Genomic DNA, 26,421 nt, shown 5'->3' on the forward strand with positions numbered 1-26,421 from the left:
GGATATTTTCAACAAGCACTGTTAAAAGAGAAGTAACTGATGGTGAAATAGAAGAAGCTCATTGCAAATTACATTAAATCATCTATAATTGTATTGAAATTGGGATTATATGACTAAGACAGAAAATAATGAAGTGTCCTAATTATGCCTCAAGACATTTAAATAGAAATTATATGTAGGGCTTGTATAAATGTCGCTTTATCAGATGCTACAATTTTTATCAAAATTACTCTTTTAATTGTCTTCCCCTGCTCCCCTCAAAAGTGCAGTTCCCAAATGACTATGTGAATAGCAACCATTCTTATTTCACTTCATGAATAATAAAGTTAATCTATGGATATACATTTACTGAGTTAAAACTAGTTGAATTCTGCTAAGATGTGTATTATGGAAAGAAAATGGCTCACAGGAAATACAACTTAAAAACATGCCCTGCTTCTTTCAATAGCCTTCAGCACATGCAATTACCCAGCAACTCACTGGGGACAGAAAACAAATAGAAAATGTTTGGAACATTCTTGCTTCAGTTGCCTAAAAATGTTATTTCTTCCTAAGAAATTACTTTCACTTATCAACCTTTGTCTCTTTACGTAGTTGTTACCTGTGCTAGCATTGCTTGCAAGTATTCTCCAAATAACTACAAAACATAAACACACAACCATCCCTTATACTTCTGATTTTGTGTTAGCTACTACATAGCACATATGTTAAGAAGTCACTCTAAAGACACTGAGTCACTTTTAATTGTTTATGTAGAGTTTTAGTGAAACACTTTGAAGCTAGACAGCAACTCTTTGATCATTAAAAGCTTAAATGAGAGACTCAAGTGTATATCCTCAAACTTGCAGTTAATCTGAATTAAGACTCAAAATGAGGGACTGATTCACATTTCAAATTAATCAGACATCTTAAGATGACAGTGGCTAACTGATTAGTGCCCGAAATATGAAATTCTTATAAAGAAATAAATCCTAAGAAACATTTACCCTGTAACTTTTATTGGTAACATTTTGATATGAAGACCACACAATGTGCAATACACTCATAGAGAAGCAATTTCAATTCTTCTTGGAGTCAATAGACTCTTAACAATTCACATGACAGGAAGATTTAATAATTTCAGTTTTGCTCTCAATGCATAGCTGAAAGAAGGTAGTATTTCAAAACTACAGCACTGCATTTCACATCAATGTAGAAAATTCCACAATAACCGAAGAGTGAAATGTAAAACTAGGTGGTTTATATTTTGCATAATAATGGTTTGATTTTCTCCACATTCTTTCTAAAAGGAGAGGCATTTGTTCACATCTTTCCCCTTCTACTTGAATAATTATGTCCAACTGTACTCCCAGCATAAACATACAGACACACACACCTTTTTAAAGTGATTAAATCAGACACATCGAGGTTTGAAGAAAGATGAAAAGAACACTAATAATTCCTGATGTTTCAGTAACACCACATAATATTCTTCCTTTAAAAGGACAACACACTTAGAACAGCTGTTCTAGTCTAGTTAAAATTATGCTTGGTAGTCTCTAAAAAGGACACAGAGACACCTGGATTTACAAAGAGATTGTGATTAAGTCTGAAAAAAAAAAAAAACAAAACAAAACAAAACAAAAAAAAAACAAAAAAACAAAAAACAAAAAAAAAACCAAACAAACAAAAAAAAAAAAAACTTAGTACAAGAAAGGGGAGTGTAAAAGCATCCTGCCGTGACCCAACTGTTTAGGATTGGGGACCCCACAGTCTCTGATCAGTATAAGAAGGAGACAAATATGTTAGACTTTGCCAGGCAGCTGCAAACCAAGCCCTCCACATCCACCCAGCCACCCAGCTGAAAGTGCAGAGATTCTGGCTCTCTTCCAGAGCCCAGAACTTGAGCAAAGTCTCTCTACTCCACCATATGAGAAGATGAGGTTTTATTGCCTCATACTGAACAACAGAAAAATCACAAGAACATTAATCTTAATATAGATACCAGGATCGTGTGATGCTAAAACAAAACAAAACAAAACAAAATAGTTTGGAAGAAGGGAGAGTAGGGGTCTGTGAAAACATCCAGCTCGAAATGCTTTCAAGTCTTTCACCTTTGCTTGGCGAAATGTCACAGGACTTCTCTCAGATGCATTTAATAAACCCACACCTATTAACGACATTCCTCACTGTGAGTGAATGCTGCTTGTTCTTACATGCAGCATGGGACAGTAATCCTGAAATCCTCAGCTTAGTGTTAGCACAGAGCCAGCAGCTGACACTTATGTGTGCTGCAGATGCCTTACATGCTCAGCACTGGCTGTAGTCTTCAGCTTTTAGTCATACCACGACTGCAGAGCCATGCTAATAGAAAGTGTTGCCTTCAAAATGAGATATAACTCCTTAATTTGTCATTTTTTAGTCCTAAGGAGTTGTTTTAAGTTTTCCTCTATTATAGCTAGTTTCCTACTTTCTCCTCTTTATCTTAGTATTAAAAGCTTATGAGTCTGATAGAGGGATATAAAATAAATGCTCCAATTGATTATTTAACCAAGTTCCATTGATCACAGGAGGTTATAGTTGCATGCACAGCACAAAAATAAAGTTGTATTATCAAGTACACGAAACATTATTTATACTTACACATAATTAATTTCAAAATATTAATAAACTTGAAAGTGAGAACTATATAGCTTCTCCAAATAGAATATAATAACTAATTCATTTACTATCCTATGAGTGACTGCTAGCTGACAGTCAAGCACTGCAATCACATGGAGTAGCTGTGCCCTCAGATTCAAGATTTCCATGCTACATCCCACAATGGTAAGGAAAATTTGTCAGTCCAGCACAGACATGGAAGTTCTCTGGATCATAGTCTTAGAAAAGAAGTTTCAAAATAACATAGAAGCATGTACTGTAATCACTGACCTTCTTGGTGGGAGAGGAGTTGGTAAGACAATATTGTCACAGACATTACTAGGTTTGAGAATTAATTTTCTGCTAAAAATAGTGAGATTATACATTCTCGTGTAGTCTTCAGCTAACTTTGGGCTCCAGTAAGAACCAAATACTGCCCTATATTTGTCCTAACCTTTCTCATCTGCATTTTCCACCTAACAACCTATTTCACAACGAACCTGTGAATTTTCCATTTAAAGTGTTACTACATATGGAAACAATTTGAAATTACCAAAAGAGATATGCTATATTATTTTCAAATTTCAGTTAATACCACTTTCCACTATTAAACACCCCATATGTGTTGCTTTCTCTTGGATTTTGGTCAAGCTTCCTCCAGAACACAGAAAATTAGCAATCAAAAACCACTTCTTCATGGAAACACATAGATTAAATACTCCTCATTTGACTCTTTATCTCCAACTACTGTTGTCATTTTATCAGACCCTTTACTGGGCAGCACAGACACATTAGAAAGAAAATTCTGGTGGTAGAGATGACAACTATTTTGTAATGCACCATTACAGATTTGAAAGAAAATCAGAATCAATTAATTTCATTTGTTCTTAATGACAGAACAAGAGGCAAGACTTCAAGCTGCCGTAGGGTACATTAGCCGCCCTACCAGAGGAAAAAATTACACTCACCAGATCATTAAACAAACTGCCAAGTGAAGTTACAGATTCATTATCACTTGAAACATGACACCTATCAGAGAAGCCAGAAATAATAAATTTGTCTTGCCAAAATGGTAATGGGTTTTCCATAAATTTCAGAAGAAACACATTCCAAAACTAAAATGGCTTGATTACATTACAAGAATTATTCATTATTATAGTCTGCATCATTTTATTTAGTCAGTAAGAAAGAACACAAGAAGTGCTACAGCAAACAGCCTCTTGAAATATTACTGGACTGGCAGTGTATTTAATGAAGCTTTTTGTTATAAACCTTCACTTATTTTCTTACTGTTTCAAAATTAATATTTTGAATTAAAAATTAACTTTTCATAACATAATGCAATTTAGGGCAGAAAATAAAAGCCCTTTAGTTCCGTTTTTGCATGTATTTTCTGTACACACAAAACACCTGCTGTACACCTGCTTGTCATTTATCCCACTCTATATCTTATGTGAGGAAAACCATCAGGTATGGGACTGAACCCAGCCTCGAGCAGCCACTGTGGCAGTGGCAGGGGCCTGGCTGTCACAGGCAGCTCTGCGCAGAGGGCACTCAGTGTCCCGGAGCAGCTGGAGCAGGGGCTGCTCCCGAGGAGGCACTGAGCTGGCAGCAAAGGGGGTTTGGGTGTCGGAACCCAGCACATCCCTCTGGGTGCTCTGGATGGCTTGGGCTCCTGGCAGGGGGCTCAGAGACCCTGGCAGAAAGCCAAGGACACTTGGTTTTCAATTTTAACCCACAGAGCAAATTACCAACTTTGTATGAAGAATTACAAGTCACAGAAGTTTAAGTAGAATGATAATGAATTTATCACAGGGTGAAAAGTGGAATTTTGGAGATTCATAGAAAAGGGATTTAGGAGGTAAAATGAAGGATTTTGGGTGTTGTCCTTCTTCCTTCCTCTTCCTAGCATCCATCTTCTGTGTGATGTTGGCACTTTAAGATTGGTTTAGACTAGACGTAGACAGTCTAACATAGGTGATAGATATTGGAAAATAATTCTTAGTGTTCTTAGTATAAAATGTCGACATCAGCCCAAGGGTGGGCAGTGTGCTGCAAATCGACCTGCTAGACAGACCTCTGTGGGTCAGGAAAAGATTTTTTTCTCTTAGATAAGAGAAAAAAAACAACCTTGAAAAACAGAGCCAAGGCACTCTGACTCCTTCTTCGAGCGCTGGGCTGGGAAAAAGAGGCTTTTGAACCATCTCAGGGTCATCTTGACCACAGAGACCCCGACATTTGGGCACCAGACTCTGAGAACCAGGCTAAGGGGCCACACAAGGCCAAGCCAGGAAGCCCAAACAAGCTGTGAGGAAAGCTGGTGCCAGTGTAGGTCAGTCTGGGGGAAAGGGTGTCAGGCTGGGCTGAAATGGGCCCCCTGAGCCTTTCTTAAGAAGGGAGGATGCAGCCCAGTGGTGTTCTCAGAGTTCAGACAACTGGTTTTGAAGGCACAAGGGCTTTGTGAAATGCCATGCTGTAATTTAGATTTTACATTCTGGTTTGTTTCTCAGCTTAAAGCAAGTTTTATCTACAATGGCCAGTTACTTGTGAAAATTAAACCATTTCAGTACAGGTGGGGTAACCTCTGTCAGCATGGTACAGCTCTTGCTGTACAGAGATGGACCATGCTTAAAATGAGCATCTCTGCAGATGTCTGCCACACTGGGAGGAGGCTTCCTGCCAGCTTTAGTGACTTAAGTGAATGACACAGAAGTCTAAAAGTGAGAACTGTGAAAACATTACGTTCACTAGCATGAATACATTAATTTAGAGAAAATGAAAGTAGCAAGGACAGTAAAAAGCACTACAGCAGTGACAAACACCACACTGCCGGATTTGCAAGCACTGTCTTTGAACAGGTTTCCGCAGCTTAGGAGAGGGAAAATGAGGCCTGATATTTAACCCTAACACTCACAAGTTTTCTTACAGACATCTCAAGCTACACATTAAATGGCTTTCACAGACAAAACATCAAAACACATGCACTGAAGCTTCAACAGGAGTCCTCTTCCAAACAGAAAAGTCATTGTCAGGCTGACAAAGAACTGATCTTGGTCCTGAAGGTCACACACTTCACTTTCAAGGATAGTCCAGAATAACATTTTGTAAAGACCATGAAAAGGAAATACGTCAAAAAATTAAAAGATAGAATCTTGAGCATAGAAAAATGCTAGCTGTGAAATAGCAACTAAAGTTAAAATGATTGACAATTCAGACAGGTTCTTTTTTTCTTCTTAGATATTAAAGCTAATTAAAATTGGTGAAGTCATCAAGTCATTTGTGGCTTATCCTAAATGTAATATAATCTCATCTGAAAAGCATGAAATTGCTCTGCCTATATCTATTACTTCAATTCTTGGTAACTATTATAGTCATTCAATAATCCAATTACTATAAATTACATTGCAGAAGTAGGTCTATGCAATAGCCAAAATAGAAGAGAGTTGTGACATTGTCTGCACAACATTAATTGACCAAAAGAAACTTATTAGGTAAAACAAACTGAAGAAAACAAAGCTTGTTTTGACTTCCCACAATACATATGTCTGAAAGTTTTCCAGCAGAACACTCTATGAGCATTTATACATTTTCAAATGCAAGAGTCAAAATGTATATTGAATCTAGAATGTAATATTAACATTTGCTTTCAATGCAGTTTGGAAGGTGCTGTTTCACTTCAGCAAATACACACTCCTGGATGCTGATCAAACAAACACCTTAAAACACAAGAACAACATACTCATCCATGTAAAGTTCCGTTTTCTGGTGCCCGACACAAAAAGGTTTCATCTAATCCTCGTAAGTATGGAGCCACTGAGATTCAAGATTTGCATGCAAGGAAAAATTTCACAGAAGAAGGGATATTTAATAAATACTGGTATTCATCATCTACTTCCACTGGTTTAAAATGTATTTTCAGTTCAGAGCTTTTTTAAAAAAATAAATATTTATCTTAACTTTATAAACACAAGGAATAGTTTACTTTGGCTAGAGTCTGATTCCAAAATGTCTCATAAAAATCTAGCATTTCAGTGTCAGCTCTGGAATCAAAGCCAAAACCACACACATTAAGGGAGAAAAGATGACATAATCTGAAGAGTTCAAGGTTGCAAAAGGTTTGACTGAAAAAGTGAATGCAGAGTAAATCAAAACTGTTACATTGTCCAAACATTTCCAATCAAAATTGTAAATGTAAATTTAAACTCCACTAGACAGTGAAAATTTGCAATATGAGCCCACGTCACAAACAACGAGTTTAGAAAAATGATTAGCTGTTATGCAAAGTTAGAGAAATGCTAAATGGTAAGAAACAACATTTGTATTTATCCTGTTTTACACTCCAGTTTATGAGGATACAACATTCAAATGAGGAGATCACTAAGCCTGATGGAAACCTACTGTCACTGATGTTCACAGCAAGCTGGGTTCTGTGCTCTGGTGGCTCTCATCTACAGCTAGAATCAACACGACCCAGTGTCCCCACCCAAAGCTACACAGCACTATCTTCACAATACAAAAAGAATATTAGAATTATCCTAGAAAAGTCAATATCCTTCCCAATTTCCTTCTTTGCTTGTATTTACAGAACTATTTACAGAAGAGAAACATTTTACAGAACACTTAGTACTGTGAAACAAAAAGCATGGGGGTTATTTTGCAGATAATTAAAATATAATGATCACACAAATAACTTTTCACTACATATCCCACTATATGTAACTAACGAGTTTTGCAAAATCCATATGCAATAAAAGAAAACCTCCAAAAAAAGCATTAATTATCATTTGCAACAGAAAAACAATTATTTCTTTTCCTTCTTGAAATTATGAAAAATATCAGGCAAAAATCTGAAGTTTTTGAAGAAGTAACTTTTCAGAAATTGTTGATGTTGTTTTCTTCTATTGCTCTGGACTAAACAGCCCAGAAAAAAACCTGTTCCCATACATTTCTTTAAGGTATTTAGCTTTCATATGTATCACAAGTGAAATCTCTGTCTCATGGAACATGAAATCATATTCTCTGAAATTCTTCCTAATCGCAAAGCAGAGTCTGGCTCTTTAAATCTCCAGAGCAACCAAGAAGTAATGTGAACAAGAAAAAAAAAAAAAGAATATTGACACTCATGCACAAGGCAAAATTAGACACAATCCCAGTTCTGACAGATTAATTACAAAAGTTCATACTGATTTATAAATTGTGCACCCTCACTCAAGTTAACACATCCCGCAGAAATTGCACTTGCATGAATGAGATCCAGTGGATCTAAAGTTACTGTCATAAAAGTGTAACAACTTATGTGGAGTGAAAATGAAAAAAAAATAATTAAGCTACAGTGTTAATATAAGTTGTGAAATAACTTCAGATGTGACTTATTCGAATTTCTACATGGAATGCAGAAAAGAGATCTGCTTACTGTTTTAGTGCTGGAGACAAATAAAATATTTCAGTTATATCTAGAAAATGGTGACAATTACAGCCGTGGAAGAAAAAAAAATTACTGAAAAGAAATAGCATGTTTAACTTTTTCACCTTTTTCTGTATATCCCCTTACATTCTGCTTGGTACACTTCCTTCTTTTTATATCTCTGCATGCTTTAGTTTGCTAGTATTTCACCTTTTAAATACATATAATTTTTCTCCATGGTTACAAACCAGGTTTGCTGATTCTCTGTCCTGGTTGAGATACCAATTTCTATTCAGCCACATCATGACCTGAGCTTTTCAATTATAATGAAAATCCTGAATAGCACAACACATTTTTATCAGCTACTGTTCACTTAGTTTCAACTACTTTTAAAAAAGCTCTCATATTAAATAAGTAAAAACTTCAACAGGAAAGCTAAGTTTGAATTTGAAATGCGGTTGTTTGTAGTAGTAGTCTGTAGCAGTCTGACCCAGTAATACAGCTCTAGGATTTTGCCTGTTTTAAATGGGTAATTTGCCATCATTTGCCAACAACACCAAGCTGTGTGATGCAGTCAGCAAGCCAGAGAGAAGTGATGTCATGCAGAGAGACCTCAGAGGTGCGCCCATGCAGACCTCATGAAGTTCAACAAGGCCAAGTGCAAGGTCCTGCTCCTATACTGGGGCAATCCCACGCAAAAATATAGGCTGAGTGAAGAATGTATTGAGAGAAGCCTGGAGGAGAAGACTTGGGGGTGTTTGCCAAAGAGAAGTACAGTGTGATCCATCCATTTGTACTTGCAGCCCAGAAATCCAGAAATTCAAACAGTCCTGGGCTTCATCCAAAGGAGCATGGTCAGCAGCTCAAAGGAGGAGATTCTGCCCCTCTGTACTGCTGGTGAGACCCCAGCTGGAGTGCTGCATCCAGCTCTTAGGTGTCCAACAAGCAAGGACATTGATCTGCTGGAGTTAGTCCAGGGGACAATCATGAACACGAGCATTGGGCTCCCCATAGAAGACACTGGGGAAACCTGAGAGCAGCTTGTCCTCAACCTACTCCCTAAAAGGGTCCTACAAGAAAGCCAGACTTTTGACAAGGGTTAGCATGTATTGGGGTTTAGGATTTTTCCATTTGTTTCTTTCTCTTAAGGAATTTTCTCCCCTTTTGTTGCTAAGAAACAATAAAGACTGGCACTTAAGAGAGACAAAAGAAGTAACCACAGAGAATGAGGAGTGCAGCTGGCTTTACCATCCTAGCTGAGGGACAATCTCCCGGGAAGGACAGAGATACCACAAGACTTGGGCTGGGGGAAGGGGCTGGGCGCAGCCCCCAGCCCTCTCTCACTGCCGCTTTGGAGAAGGATGGTCGAGTTCCTGCTTACTGGGAATTCGCTGCCACCATCAGAGACCAGCCCTGTCCTGCTTCTTCTGCCACGGGGGAGCCTTTGCTCGTGAGAGCAACCACTGAACTGGGACCTTATTAACACCCTACCTCACTAAATAAGGGACTTTCACCATTTGATGAGGCATCTCAGGGGAAACCCCGAGATCCCGAGTCCTTTCCCCTTCAAGAGAGCCTCTCCCTGCTGTGTTCAGGAGCTGGGCTGCCACTACCCTGCCCCACCATGCCTCTGCTACTGATCCCAAGGTTTTTTCCGAGATCAGCTCCTGCTACAGCTGCGGAGGCTCTGATACATCTTGTCTATCACTCCAGGATTTTCCAGGTCCCTGCTGTTCCAGCTTGCCGCTTCTGAGGCTGCCGCCACAGCCCCTTTCGCTGAGCACAGGCGGCTCCCGGACAAGCCACCCCTGCGGCTTTGCAGAGGAAGCCCCGTCTCCACCCATTTCTGCCTACACCGAATGGAGAGGCGGCTGAAACTCGCGCCACAGCGCCCCCTGCAGGCGGGGGGAATCAGCGCGCCTGCCCTGCCTGCCGGGAGCCAGCAGCGCCCCTGCTGGCCGCGCCCGGAACTGCACCGCAGGGAAAGCGCCGCGGCCGGGAGAGGGCGGGAAGCGGGACTCTGCTCCCGTCTGTCGTTCCTGCTGGTGGTGTTGTCATTTGTTTGCTTTGTTGTACACACTAGTAGAGAACGGTTATTCCTTTTCCCATATCATTGCCTGAAAGCCCCTTAACTTCAAAGTTATAATAATTCAGAGGGAAGGGGGTCATATTCTCCATTCCAAAGGAGGTTCCCGCCTTCCTAGGCAGACAGTTTGAAAGTTGTCTTTCAAACCAGAACAGCGAGATAGGACAAGAGAGAATGGACTTCAAGTGGAAGACAGAAGATTCAGATTAGGCATTAGGAAAAAAATTCTTCACTATGAGGGTGGTGAGAGCTTCCTCAGAGAGGCTATGGATGCCCTGTTCCTGGAAGTGTTCAAGGCAAGGCTTCCACACCATTCTATGATTGTATGGTGTGAAAATAAAATCCATTACTGAATGCTGGAAGTTTCAAGCTTTTAATAAATAAATTGTTGCAGAAAGGCATTATACATGTCACATTATAAAAAGAAGAAATCAGAAATATAATATTAGCTTTCAAAAGTCTCCTAAAAATACTTTCTCTGTCCCACTGCTATATATCCATTAAGTTAAATCTTCCTGTTAGAAAATTAGATAATATTCCTAGTTGTTGTTTAGTAACACAGTGTACCATGGTCATTTTACCATGTGGCTTTCCTGTACTTCGACCTCCTTAGATCTCCTTCTGCCTTAATTAATTCTATATTCAGCATCTTCAAAGGAACAAGAGCTTTAATGTGACCATTTTTTTTCCCCCCTGACAAAATTCAGACATTATTATACTAATTAGTACATTATCTGAAAAGAAAGTACTGGATACTGATTCTGTAATTCCATCCAGGTTATCTTACTTACATTTCACTTCTTGAAGTACCACAGAGAGGCATCAGGTCCTGTATGGAATGACCACTGCAGGGACCCCTGGAGATGCATAGTGCAGCCTTCTGCTCGAAGCAGGGTCTGCCGTAAAAGGTAGACCCATAACCACTACCTCCAGAGTCCAGATATTTAACTCATGTCACCATCCAGATCATAATGTACCTGCATCCTTGCTATAAGAATACCACAGAAGAGAGTTTCAAAAGCTCAGGATCCCAGGCACCCAAACAGATGGGGATAGGTCCCTGTTTTAGTGATATGGGTGTTCATAAGGTCCCAGTTCAGTGGCTGCTCTCCCAAGCAGAGGCTCACCTCATGGCAGAAGAAGCAGCTCTGGGCTGAGCTCTGGCAGCAGCAGCAAATTCCCTTCCCCAAGCAGCAGCTCCAATCATCCTCCTCTGAAGGCGAGAGAGAGAGGGAAGAGCTGCCCCAGCCCTGTATTTTATCAGCCCAATTCTCCAGGTATGTCTGCCTCTCAGAGGGAAACTCCCAGATAAGAGAAGTGCAACATCTTAACAGTTATAATCAAATGCATTTTAGTGCTTGGCACTCTGCCATGATTATTTCATGCACTCTTACTGACTACATCTCAGTAGTGTAGGCAGTAGTAATTCTCACTCACAGAAGGGTACCATTTAAATGGAATATTATTTTGCTTATACAGCAGTTACTCGACATCCAACGAAACTCCCATATCCCAAGCAGGACTAGACCTTTAAGTCATAGGTTATCCTGGACCACCAGTGGAAAAGTTGAAAACTATTAAGTCTTGAAAAACTAAGGCAAGGTGTTATGTTCCAATTAAATGAAACAGTCATAAAAAGTATCTGCAGAAGTCATTAGTGAAAGCACCTTAATTTCACATAAGAACATTAATTAGTTCCACAAGATATCTGATCTGTAAATATCAAGCAAGCTGATGAAAGACTGTTTAGACTGCAATGTATAACTAGTGTGTCTAATTTTTTATTCTGTGCAATAATGTTCGAGATGACAATTTTCCATTATATTTAAGTAAGAAAATACTTTTCAGTATTTCTTGCAGATTACATATAGAAAACACAGAATACTGCTTTGATTATTCTTTCAAGTCACATCCAATTAAATGTAAGATAATTAATTGTCAGTGAGCAAAAGCCCTCCTAATGAAACATCAACACCACAAATAGAACCAGAGATTATAGTCAGACTAGTCAGTTACAGAGAAATATTATTCATAGACCTAAATAATGTTTCCTCATCTTTCATTTTGGAGAATGTTTTGATTATTTAATTTAAATAAAAAAGGTCCCTTCTCCATAGGACAAGAGTTTTTCAATTTATGTTGATAATACTCTCTTGGCTGGCCTCTATTTGCCAAAGTTTCACAGAAATACTTAAAAAATAATGATTCTCTGCAAAACAATCTACGTTTTACCAATTATAAATTCCATCCAAAAGGAATTTATAGAACATCATTATGTTAATCTCACACCTCAGTGCCATAAACTATGGCAGTAGGTTGGTGGATTTGTTTTAGTTTTATTTTTTAGTTCTGATAAATATGCTGGGCTAAGCCGTAATTGTTTTAAGTTAGAATAGTCTGCCTTACAAAAAAAACCATTTTTTATAGTTTTCCCAAGCAGACAATGCTAACACTAATTGCTTAAAATTATACATGAAGCACTCTCTGTACTTCCTTGTGGCACTTGGCAATGAATCACATATTGGACTAATAGAGGAGAAATTTTATAAATTTTAAAAGACGAAGTCTTCATTTATGCTATAAATTGATGAAGCAAGAGATTTTTACAAAACAGAATTAGGTTGAGCCTGGTCAGATTAAAATGACACTGGTATTATGAGAATTAGAGTCAACTCAAGCAGGTTTACTACATTTAGGTATTTTTTGTTATGAAAACTTCAGCAGGTTGACACTGAGTTAAGCTCAGCAACATTCATAAAGGTCTGTCAAACTGCTAAAAGATGCAAAGAAGAAACAGAGATAGCAGAGATGTAAGTATGGACTTTCTCTATTACATGAAAATACAAATAACCCATTAAAACCAACCCTGTACACCCTGAGGTCTAGGCAACACCTGTCTACCTACTCACCCTTTTCACATCCATTTTCTTTTTAAAACTACCCTATAATGTTTCTGACTGTAGGGAAAAAAAAATCTTCTGTTCATTTTTTTGTTAACTGAATGGAGGACAAATGGAGGACCTACAAGAGTACATGTATTCTTCTAATTTCTACTAATGAGAAAGTCTGATTTATTTTTATTAGATCTACAGTAAAGACTATGAAGAAAGAGCACAAACTAGTGAAGTACAGAATTAGAGGAGTAAATAGGCAGAATAGCACATAAGCACAATTAGTCACAATAAACTAAAAGTTGAAGAAATTATAAAAAATCACTATATCAAGTCAGCTTGTCAGCTGTGGTTGGTTTGGGTTTTTTCCTTACTGTCAGTAAAATATTACACATTTTTTTTCTTCTTTACTGACATTTGAAAGGAATGTTCTTGAAGATTTAGTCACAGATGGGTCCAACTGCTACAAGACTGCCCTCAGGAAGAATTACAAATCTAATTTTTGTTTTCTTATTCAAAAGGTTTAATTACAGGTAGTAAAAGTATGAAGAACGAAGCATTCCTTCAAGCTAAAATTTATGTCATCTGACACTGTCATAAATAACAGAAAGCTTCTTGGGATTATGCATGCAAATCAGATTAAAACTGTATCAGTGTAAATTGAACCACTAGGTTGTTGTGGTAGCATTTTAAAGATGAGAGGACACAGTCTTAAGCAGCAGGAGAGGTTTAGGTTGGACATTAGGAGGAAGTTTTTTCACAGAAAGGGTGATTGGGGGTTGGAATGGGCTGCCCAGGAAGGTGGTGGAGTCACCATCCCAGAAGGTGTTTAAGAAAAGACTGGGTGTGGCACTCAGTGGCATGGTCTTGTTGACAAGGTCGTGTGAGGTCACAGCCTTCATGACCTCAAAGGTCTTTTCCAACCTAGTTAATTCTGTGATTTTGACAACTCAGACTTCATATTTTCTTCCTGGGCCATCTTCTTAAACCATCTACCTTTAGGAGTGTCCACCTATTTCAAAGCCAAATATGCTTAAAGCAGGCAGCTTTCTTATTGGATTAAGCATGTTTTCTGAAAAAAATGTTGCTTTTCAAAGTCCTTTGAGAACAACACATTCCGCTACATCCCCAGCTTTGATTGTTAAACACAGTTGTGACAAGCCATGCTTTTGTTAATGTCCTGTTTAACAAAAAAACCTACAGCTGTTAAAACTCCTAAATGTCTAATTTCAAGGAAGAAACAAATTTTTTTTTGTAAATGGAAGGTATGCTGAATAGATTTAAGTCTCAACTTCTGAAACTTTATAAGTAGAAAGTTTTGTATTAAATTTTATTTGATTGGGAGCAAAGATGTGTAACTCTAACCAGTGAATAAATTAGCCCATATACAATTTCTGCCATCCTTCCCTTGACATTATGGAAATGATACTATGGAATGAAGTGGTAAATCAGCCTTAAATTAATGCCAGTTGGTGATTTCATCTACAGTACATTTCAATAATTTTCTAATGTAAAATGAGTGTGAAGTTTGTCTTAAATATATGAAAGAAATTGGATGTTTGTGTAGAGTTAGATTCAGTGGGCTGAAGTATATCTATTGACTACAGGTTATCTGGAGACTGAGAAGGTTTTTGTTTAATGTTTGATAACCTTGGAGGACATACAATTTCTATAGATAATAAGAATAAAAATTTCTTGCCTTATAAATTGTAAATGGTACTACTATAACACATACTTCTGTGATTATCGGTCACAGAAGTAGAAAAAGTATCATATAGTTAGCCCATGTATAATACAGCTTTTGTCAGAGAATAAGGTCTTTTTTACCCCTCTATTTTTTAGATATTATGAATACAGACACATACAGTTATACACACATGTTCCACTAGAATCAAAGATTCCTTTAATGATCACAAAATCCTGTGAAACAGGCTTGGAGATTTTAGAACAGTAAAGTTACTCTTCAAAGCACACTAGGAAGTCTAATCCTTTTATGTGGAGTATTTTTTCCCTTATTATTAAAAAAGAGCATTCTGTTTAGCACACCCAGCATATGAACCATATGATGCACCAGATGCCTTAGCAAATAATTCATCTCTTAATGAAAGTACAATAAATAGTTGCATAAAACTGTGTGACGATACAACTGATAACTACTCTTTCAAAACTAGAAAAAGAGGAGATTTTATAAAGAGCAATAGCTATATCACAAAACAATACTGTCAGACTGAACTGGAAACATGCTTAATGACGCTTCAACTGTATTCTGGAAATGAGCACACAGCACAGATTACTGCATATCCTTATATTGCTGCTCCATCAGGGCTCATGAAGGGTGGCAGAAGAACATCTAAATGCTGCATTTACAATGCCAAAAACAGCAGGATAGTTTGAGAAAGAGAGGAAAAGACACATGACATAAAATAAGATTGCAATGCCTGCTTGAAGTAAGCATTTTACTGGTACAGAAGACACTAGCATTTTATTAATGCAACAACATCTCTGAGTAATTCCTAAAGCCTTTCTAAAATTGTGACTTAATACTGTTAAGACAGGATTTGTATGGAAAGATGTGCCCATGAATTTCCTTGCAGTATCTATGTCATAGCTGCAGCCAGTGAAACAAACAAAAAACCAATCCCTTTGCCTGTTGATTTAACAGGCTTGCTGGAGGGGAAGATGGCAACACACTTGTGACAAACAGCTTTCAAATATGCATGTGTCCTCATGCTATCCCATATGAGATCAATTCTTCTGACACTTTCCTCCAATAAACTTACTATTTGCACATATACCTAGAGGAAAAACACAGCTTCTATAGAGGTTAAAAAAATAATATACTTTACTATCTCCCATTTCGTTTTGAATGTGTATTTTTGTTCTCCTCTATTTTTCTTGTTACATATTGTAACATGATGTACCCGTGTTCATGGTAATCCTAAATATATTTGTCCTTAGTTAGACAAGTAGCAGCAGCCAATTAGTTAAATGAATGAGATTTGTCCAAATCTCATTACTACATCTGTTACTAGACAGGAGAGGATAGCGAGTGATATTGAGAGAGGAAAAAAGAAATCTAATTGAGATACAAAAGAAAACTTTGAAAAACATTCTCTACATAATGTATGGGGAAGTTTTGTCAGGTATTCACAAAATGTAAAGTACTGAAAGACAATTTCCTCAATCCAAATTCACAAAGAAAACCCCAAAACCAACTCAAAACCTTAACTGAAATCTCTTTCCTTCAGTTTTTCCACTGATAAAAGTAGGAACAGTAACACACACCCACTTCACAGAGTGAAGTTTGAAACTTACCACATTACTATGTACATTTTCTCTGGTGTACAGATAGATATTAACATCAGTGAGTAAGAACCACTGTTGTATCACTGTAGACATGCTGCCCACCAGCAAGCACAGTGTAGCCAACTCACTGTTTTTTTACTGGCTGTGTGAGAACAGACACCACAAAATAGAGGCTGAGCCACTCTGAGCCCCATTTCAGCTCATTCCATTGTAGTCAGGCCTCCTGCAAAACCTGGCCATAAACAAGAATTCCCAACAAAAGGTAAAACCAACAAACTATTGTTTTGTGGCATGGAAAAATCATCAAGAGCTGATGATACAGATTTGACACCAAAAGGTTTTGATTCCAGCCCCGGGTAAGACTGCTTCTGTGGTCCTCAACAAATCATTTAAGCCTGTCTGCTGCACCTCACTCTAACTACTGGTTTCAGTCAAGGAAGCGCTATGGAATTCAGCCACTCTGACTCTGGGAAGTCACTGTGTTTACAGTAAGGATGTTAAGCACCCATGAATAAAAGCTACTATAGATGCACTTTGAACAGCAAATGGCATTACACAGAACTTGCCTGTTTAGGGAAAGGTTTCTCCTTAGCTTTTAATCATCTGGTGACTTAAATTTCTCAGATAAGCTCTGCAAAGGTAAAAATCACAAAACAAGAGTTATGAAACTGTCATTCAAGTTTGGCCTGGTGGAGGGAAGCATTATAAGGGTAATGATTTTAGAGTATCATACAGCACAAGCATGTACAATGCCTCTTTAAACACAGTACAAAACCCCCCGATGTTTTGCATTGATTTTTCTGCCCACAACTTCTCTAAATATGAGAAGTGCATTTTGTCCCTACACAACCTGAACTTCACAAGGAGATGATAAATGAGATAATATTGATTAGATTGTGATAAAGGGTTCCAGCTCTTCAAGGTTATATCCTTTAGAGAGTTTGTAAATCTCATTATAGAAATCTGCCTGTTGATATACATAAATAAAGAGTGGCAGAAGGGTTCCAGTATGGCAGCTCTCACTGGAGTCATGCTGTTCTTCAGACAGAAAGTTCAGACAAGCAGGTACAGAAGAGCTCAATAGAGTAGAATCAGCTTCCCTTTTTCAAAGAAAACAGACCAATAAAATTTAGATCAGAATTGCTGTAAGAGTATTACTGACAAAGAGTGTCTGTAGTGAAACACAATCATGGACCTCAGTTGGCTTTAACGGTCAGCTTCATCTGTAATGTGAAGGATGAGTAAGTCCACTAAATTGTTCCAACCAGTTTAACACGCAGTTCTTATAGTAAATGAATCTTAATTTCAGGAGAAAGTCAGCAAGAGTATTTTCTTCCTTTCGGTGGTGAAAAAAATCCAAAAAATGTCAAGAAGCACACCAAAAAGAAAGTGCAATGATCTGCTAAATTTCCCTGGAGTTCTGCATTCACTCTCAACAAAAGGAGGACAAGAAGAGGCACTTAAACTGGCCATCTGCTTTTTAAAACCTTCAGATTTCTCCCTGAGATGTGGCAGGAGAGAGGGGGCAGGTGAGGTGTGGGAAAGAGTATATACTGAAAAGAAGCAGGGGTCCTTCTGTCCTGATGGGCAGGAGTCACCAGTGCATGATGCCAGCCACAAATGCTGACAGCATTAGCCAGAAGAGAGAGCAATCCATGCAATCATTTCCCTTTGCTTGGCACTCACTACACTGCAGACATGTTTGGGCCCTGCAACACAAGAAACACTCTGACAAATGAGAGCAAGTCCCATTCAAAGCCTACTGAAATGGACCAGGGGCTGAAGCACTTCCCTGTGAGAAGTGGCTGAGTAAGCCAGGCCGGACCTAAGGCTTCGAGGGAGAAGCTACCAGCACACCCACAGTTCACCAGGAAAACAGCCCAGCAGGGAGCAGCTTGCACAGAGAGGCTGAGCAGTATCCATCCTTGGAGGTTTTAAAGATGCACTGGGAAAAGACCTGAGCAACTCAATCTGAATTCCACACGGTCACTGCTTTCAGGGGAAGGCTACATTTGTGGACATCCCAAGGTCCCTTTTAACCTGAGTGAATCTGATTTGTGTTTGCTGTCTCCATTATTGTGATGCCACTGACCAGCAATAATAGGTGTCAGTTTTGTAGGAACATGGTCATGCTCTGTTCCTTTCTGCTGACCTCTACTACCATTTCTATTCTAAGTTGTCTCTGAACTCTCAAGTGAAAGTGATTCTATTTATATTCATCTCATGAAATGTTTAAAGCATCAGAAAAAAACCTGCCTACAATATGAAACACAGATCTGAGGTGTAAAAGGAATACCAATGCTCTCCTTTTTCTGAGCAGCAGGTGGGCACAAGTCTTATTTCCATTAAGATATTAAAGCCATAAGCTTGAATATGTTTTTTTATCACTTTGATAAGAGTTTTCATGAAGATATTTACAGGTAAAAGCCATATCAGATTTGGTTTGTGAAAGCAAGGAAGCCAAGTGAAGCAAAATGAAACATCTGATCACTCTGATATTTAGTAACTGTTTGGCAAAGTCTTTAATAGGATCTTGAAACTATTAATTTCACTGATTTTTTTGGGGGAAAAAACATTTTCCCAAATAAGCAGGAAGACAAAAAAGATTTACACTAGAAAGTAATTATTAGGCTTCACACAACAGAGTACACAGACACCTCCTCCCTGTCATGAAGCTCCACCATCTGTTTTGTTTGCCATCCCCAAATCAGAAGATAAATTCTGTTCACTTTACAGCAAAAGTTTCTGAAATCAGCTTTTAAGAAGCAAGGAATTTTAATAGAAAATTAGTATCTGTGAGAAAAAGCTTCAATTAGTAAGTATCTCCTATTGATTTGTATTGTGGCATAGACATATCTTGGAAACAATCTTGAAATCCATGCCACCTCAGTACTGATAACTTCTCATAAAAATCACAGGAAAATTGAAACTTCTGACAGTAACAAACAGTATGACTGAATGGATTCCAGACTTACTAAAATACTGGTGTGGAATAAAATGGTGGTCATCTATTTTACAAAACCTCCAAGATTAATTGTTGACCCTGAAAACATAGGGAGAAGACAAGACATCGAGGCTTGTGGTAACATGACACCTAGTGTTCACTTTCAGGAAGCTTCAGCGTAGGTGGGTGCCAAATGCTGAAGAAACATCAATGACCCAGGACCTCTTTCCAAAAAAAAAAAAGATAGATATTTATACTAGCATCTCTAAGCAAGTGCCTAAATCACACAGACACAGGGAAAACCGAGAGGAGGAAAGGAAAATCTGCCTGTGCTGCACTTGCCCTTCTTTTTGAGTACATAATTTGGGTAACTGCAGAGAAGAGTGCTATCCAAAAAAGTTTCATGTTGCTGGCTTTTTTTCTTTGGGTTTCTGCTGAAAAAAGAAACAGTCTACCTATTGATCTTTTTCTGGTTTTGTATGGAAGCTAGTAGAAAATTGGATTTACAACACATAATAAGCACAAGTTTAAAATAATACTCCCTATTTAAAAAAATAAACAACAAAACAAAAAAAAAAACCCCAAAACCACAAAAAAGTCTATTTCTACATAGCAATGAATTGTACACTGTACAGTTGTACATAAAATTGTTGTACATTGTACTGTACATAAAATCGTGGTGTATCAACAGTACAAGTGCCTCTTACGTTACCATTCCCTTCCAAGTTTCTAGCAACACAATGAAAACCACAGTACCTAATGCATACTAGACCAATGAGACCATAAAATCCATGTAAGAACATGGCACAAGCGCTCTAACATAGTAACAATTACTAAGAGATATGACCCCTTGAGTATTTCCAAAGGCAAAGGGTGGAAATGATTATATGAAAAATTAGAACAAAAAGTTCACTACAGATAGAGGAAACATATACTGATTTTTGAAATCAGATTAATAAGAATCCGTATGTGATACTGAATGAAACAGGTGTTTCATGACACTGAGATTGGCAAAACATTAAAGACAAAGTCTGACTGAAACTTCAGTTCTACAGAACTGAACATAAACAACTGCACTTCAAGAAGTTTATAGATACATTGATATAGATACATATCAATACATGCATGCAAAACAAATTAGTATTGTATTCCAAATCTAGAATTGTCTTTAATTTGAAAGTATGCTGAGGTGTTTTCCAGGGGGTAGTATTTAACTGCTATCCTTCTGAAGAGAAAAAAACCTAAAAAGACATCCCATCTATCTTTTAGTATTAATATTGTCTAGCTACCAGAATCCCAAACAGTTTAATTGACTGAGCAAGCAACATTTAGTAAACACTAACTACTATTATATCTTGTTTCTGAGAAAAATGTGCACACAGTCAATACACAGACATTAAAATACACATTTTTCTTTTAACAAGGTAAACAGGTCTAGATTCCAATACTGCTAAATAACTTAAGAAGATGCAAGTCAAGCACCTGTCACACTGTGAATTATAAATCAAGTTTTTATTTTTCAATACATTTTGAGCACAATTTTCTTCAAAGTTTAGTATGTGACATATCTGGGGAGCCAAGTAATTATGAACTCACCTAAATAAATTACTGCTGTATCATGTCCCTGTTGAACTTGAGTCTAAATTGCTTTTTTAACTTACACTATTAATTCCTTTTTTCAATCACATACCTCTATCAGAAATAGCCAGGAAAGTGAGGCTAAATTTGTCTGTTTGTTGGAAACAGGCAGCTTGCCAAAGCCTTAGATTCATAGCACTCTTTTTCATCTAGTCAAGGTAAATTGTGTAGTCACAAGCCTTTAGTTCCTATAGCTCTTGTCCAAGAGGTCAGTTCACCATTCATGAAGTGCCTAGTTTGGTCCCAGGCAGAAATCCCATGAGTAGCAGCAGAAATGGCATGTCTATGTATGTTAAACATACACATTTGGCACAACTACAAGAATACCAGTCATAAATTTCACCTATTTATAATGATTATCCCTCACCTTTAACACTGAAATATCCTGAACTGCCATACAACCTACTCAGCTGTTAACATTTTAGATAATTGCTGCACAGAATATTTTTGCAGTTCCTGAACAGGTCTTACAAATTAAGAACTGCGAAACAACTTTAAAACACAGAGTATTCCACAGTAGGCTTAATTCCATTATTTCTTTTTGAATTATAGAAATTCTAAAAGCTCAAAGGTTAAAACTATGCATCTCCTCACACACAGTCAGAAGACAGATGCAAATACAGGCTGTGAAATCTTCTCAGACAAGACAACAGTTTGTTTCCACAGATTTATGTGCAACTGTCATACATCCTTATGATGACAGGTATCCTCTATACCCTTTTCTTCTACACTTGAATTTTCAAATATTACTTTCATTTTTATGATTACAGAAGCTTGAAGTAGTTACAAATTCACTGTGAGGGAGAACATGTCTCTTAAGTCAGCTTTCATGCAGCTGAGGCACCTTCTAAACAACACCCTGGATAAAACATCAGGAAGATAAACACAGTTTTTCTTTTAAAAATTGCAAGGTTGTGGTCACCGAAACAGCTCGAAGGATGGGGGGGGGAAGTTTATTTTAGCACTGCTACATATTTTATATAAATACAATGAATAATTTTTTAGCTGATGATCGAAAACGATTGCAATGACGCTTCAACAAAACAACTTTACATGCCAAGAAGAGCGGCGTGTTAAACCACAGAGTCTGTAATGATTTTAAAAGGTCCGCAGGGCAGACCTCCTACATTTTATATAAACCAGGACAGCGGAGAATCGCCGTCAGAGGGCATCACTCATGAATGATTTGCCAAATACGCTGCCGTGAAGTAGCAAGTTATTTTCTAACTCCCTCACGGGCTTCTCCTAAAAGTGCATGAGGTGCTAAATACATTCAAGTAACTGACCTATGGTGTTTTGTTGTTGTTGTGCTTTTTTTTCCTTTTTTAAATTTATCATCGCCGGCTTGCAGCTGGGTTTCAAACTGAGTGATTCAGCGCGGTCCCCGGGAAACTCGACCCTCACGCTGCTGCCTGTCACGGCGCGCTGAAAATCGCGGCAGGATCAACCGGGACAGGTCCCGCCCGGCCGCGCTCGAGCCCCGGTGCCGCCCGGCTGCGGGAGGGAGGCGGGATGCACCCGTCCCGCCCGGGGAGCCGCGGCAGCTGCCCCCTCGTCCCGGCGAGCTCCGCCGGCAGCCCGAGCCCGAGCCCGAGCCCGAGCCCGAGCCCGAGCCCGAGCCCGAGCCCGAGCCCGCGCCGCCCCGCTCGCCGTCCCTCCCGCAGGCGCCTCCCTCCCGCCCTCAGGGCAGCGCCGCCGGCGGGACCCTCCCCACCCCCGCCCCGCCGCGGGAGTTGGCTCCGGGACGGGCTCAGGGGGAGCGGTACTTGCCCAGGTGGGGACGAGGAGGCTGCCGGGCCGTTCGAGCGGTGCTGGAGGAGGCTGCTTCCCCGCCACGCTCATCTCCTCCCATGCAGCTGGCGTAGTCCTCTCTCTCAGTCGGGCGGCTCGGCGGGAAGCGGCGCCTCCGGCACCGACTCCCAAGCGCCCGCCCCTCCCCGCAGCGGCGGCGTCCCGGCTCCGCGGGGCAGGCTGGCTCCGCGGGGCAGGCTGGCTCCGCGCTGCCCTCCGCCGCCCGCGGCCGGGCGAGGCGGGATGGCACGGGGGTGTTCGCCGAGGGCTCGGAGCCGGGAGGGAAGAGGAAGGCAGCGGCGTGGTGCTGGCTATTTAACTTGGCTCTTCGCTGGGGGAAGGTGCCGCCGTTCCCGCTCCCCTCCCCTCCGCGGCCGCATCCCGACAGCCGAGCTCTGGGTGCTCCTGCGAGCGCTGCCGCGCTCCTCCCCGACACCGCACGGCTCCGCTCGGCCCGCCCGCGCCGCCCCGCGGGGCAAAGGCGGGCGGGGGCTCCGGCCTCCCGCGCTCCGCTGGGGCAGGGGCGCTGCTGCTGGGGAAGGTGACCGACGTGGCGGGGCTGTGGGGGTGAGGGTGCTGCCGCTCCGAGCGCAGCCCCTCTCGCCTTGTCCGCGCCCGTAGCAGGCAGTTGCGCCTTGTGTTGGGTCACAAGCGGCAGCCGCGCATAGCCCTCGCTCGCTGATGTCTGAATCAAAACCAAGAGGAGTTTGACATCCCTCGAGTATTCTTGGTACCCTTGGCATTGTGTAACACCTGGCCAGGAAAAGCCCCAGTCCTAAACTTTGTCATGAGATTTTTTTTTTTTTTTTTTCCCCCATGCATCTTTAGCTTTCATCCAATTCCTGACCATGGTCCGTGGCCCAGGCTATCAGTTTTGGGGGAGCTTCTTGAAGTCCAGTGATAGCACCTAAACATTGTCATGAGATTTTTTTTCTTTTTTCCCCCATGCATCTTTAGCTTTCATCCAATTCCTGACCATGGTCCGTGGCCCAGGCTATCAGTTTTGGGGGAGCTTCTTGAAGTCCAGTGATAGCATTGTTGAAGCTGATCCTAAGGCAAAGAAGTTCATCCTGGTCCTTCACATACTACTTTATTAGGAGACATATGTTTTGACTCTTGAGGAGAGAGAAGGGAAAGCTTTTACTTTTTCCTATCAGTTGATTTAAAAATATGTGCTTCATGCACGTACTCTTCTGTTTTCTTACCTAAATGTAATTTGAAAAGGCATCTCTGTTCCCTTTTGTTACCTCTACCTTTGTCATGCACAAATAGATAAAGTATGACTGGACTATTGGCTAGACTTTTTATAAAGTTACTTTTAAAATTGGGGTTTTTTCCCCCATAAAGTGCATGAGTAAAGCCGGAAAGAAACATTCATCATCTTTCTCTTGGAGGTAAATCCATAAAAATATTGGTTGTCACTGCTATATTTTACCCTAGAATAAATTCTTCGCTTCCCAGGTTTTCCTGGTCAAAAAATACCTGACATCATCCCTGTTTGCTGTTTGATTTTCCAGAGCCCTGGAGAAGATGGGGAGGGGTGGACAAGAGGGCAGTTTGCTGTGGGATTTCATTTGTTCTCCAGTGGTTCACGGGGCCCTCCACCTGTGCCTGAGTTATTTTCTTTACCATGCACAGAGGTGTGGAGTTCAACCCATTCTGCTAAAGAGCTGGCGTTCGCACTCAAGCCAATCTGCCCCAATCCATCCTGTGCATGAAAAGGCATTTTTCTCACTCCATGCCTGTAGAAAAGTGCATGACAACACACCAGTGTGAAGTGTTGGAAGAGATGAGACTGGGCCACTGCCCCACATGACCATCCAGACTTAGGTGCATGCAGACACTGTGAGAGGTACGAGTCTGCTTCAGGCTAAAGACAGCCAAAGAAAGCAAAGCAGCACAGATGAGCTGCGCTCGCTTTGGAGGTGGGCTGCTCCAGGCTCCGTGGGAGTTGCCAGGGACCAGCAAATAACAGCAGCAGTCCTGGAAGGTATTTGCTAGTATTGGTAATAGTTTTCCTGTGACTACAAACTTGTTACCTCATCCAGCATTGCTTCTCATGGTTCTTCTTTATGAATATGGCATATAAGTGGGGATTAAAAAGTGGATATACAAGTTAATGTAAATATAATATAAATGACAGCTGTATGATAATGTACAGAGAATATATATGGGAAATTACTGGCAGAGATAAGTAAAATAGAAAGAATTTACTTTCTAGAATGTTTCTCTTTACCTACAAGCTGTGCTTTTTAAACTTAAAAATCTTTGTCAGTAGATATAATTAAGCCTTGTACACAATATATGACTTCCTGAGTGGCATATCTTAACACTGACAATTATATAAATTATTTCTGGAATTCATCAGAAACTGGATAGACTCAGACAGCCAAGGAACTATTTATGTTAATTTATTTTTGGGATTAGAAATGCCCTTCAGTGAATCATATTTTCCTATGGCTTTGCTGTACTGAATGTAAGTGGGTACATATAATTTGGGGAAGGATTAGGAAAAAATAAATATTTTTACTTGAGCTAAGCAAATTTGTGATAGCCTCATCTATGCTTTATTTCAAGGAGTGATTTGGTTTAATAGCTTAAGAAACCCATGAGTTTCTTTAGGAGTTGATATCTTGTCCATTCAGTTTGTTACTAGCTGAAAGCATATATGCATTTTTCCCTTTCTTCTTTTTGTACTTTTTCAGTTTTACTGCATCTTTGATCCTGCAAAATCTTTTGCTTTTGCCATTTATCCCATTTATGAAATGGGAAATAGCTGTCACATAGCTATTTTAGTGATGAGAATTTTTGTTTTTCTGGATTACATTAAATCCTATAATTTGAAATAAGGCAATTATTTGAAAATTTTATTAAAATCTACAAAATATCAAGAAAGTAATGATGCAAAAAGATGGCAGTTCCAGACAATGCGGAATGCTTTCAATAAGATGACTTTAAGCCAAACTCATTATTTTGGGGTGTTACAGTAGATAATTGCCAAGTTTCGCTCAGATCTGACTTGGCTCACAACAGGAAAATTGAAAATTGTGCAAAAGATTTGAATAAAATCAGCATGCATGAAAGCAGATGCAAATTGCTGAATCTGGAAGGTATCGTATTACAGACCTGGCTTTGTTTACTCTATTTTCATAGAGATGCTTTGCATTAGTACATATGAGCACACACACACAGATGATACATGGCTCAGAATAGAAACAGAAGACTATTAGCACTAAAACAAAAAATAATTTATTTTACTATGATAGCAAGGATAAGGATTTTTTCCAGAGAGGTGAATGAAAGAGTATAATTTGGTTTTCCAGGAAATGTAGGTATGCAGAAATTAAAACATAGCTCTGTCAATACAAGAGCCTTCACAAAGCTATTGAAGTGCATTTGTTGTCTTAATACAAACCCCAAAATTTGCAGATGCCATGTTAGTTTTTTGATGTTAATATTTTCTGTATTAATCAGGAAGGAAGCCTTTTGTAAAACTTAGTTGCTTTGTGAACTTCATTGCACCTAATATTTTACTAACAAAATAAATGCTCCACCATTTAATTTTGTGTTGTGGGAAGAGATCAAAGGTATGGGGAAGCAAAGAATACTTTTTGAAGTATTTTGGGTTTGCATAGCCAAGCTTTGGTAGTGGGGGTCTTCAAGTGTGGCTCCTGTGAGCATCTGCCAGAAGCTTCCTCTGTGTCCAGCAGAGCCAATGCCAGGCAGCTCCAGGATGGATGTG

General features: G+C 39.5%; 1 protein-coding gene across 1 annotated transcript in view; it reads right to left on the reverse strand.

Moving 5' to 3' along the window:
* The window catches only part of SNTG2 (syntrophin gamma 2), a 209,788-nt gene extending 187,058 nt beyond the window's left edge, over nucleotides 1-22,730 (reverse strand). The window contains exon 1 of the mRNA XM_041419899.1: nucleotides 22,659-22,730. Within this exon, the coding sequence (XP_041275833.1) occupies nucleotides 22,659-22,730 (72 nt within the window). The remainder of the gene's footprint in view (nucleotides 1-22,658) is intronic.
* Nucleotides 22,731-26,421: the final 3,691 nt, after the last annotated feature.

Source organism: Onychostruthus taczanowskii, unplaced genomic scaffold, assembly GCF_017590055.1.
Source record: "Onychostruthus taczanowskii isolate IOZ18803 unplaced genomic scaffold, ASM1759005v1 scaffold11, whole genome shotgun sequence".
NCBI lineage: Eukaryota > Metazoa > Chordata > Aves > Passeriformes > Passeridae > Onychostruthus > Onychostruthus taczanowskii.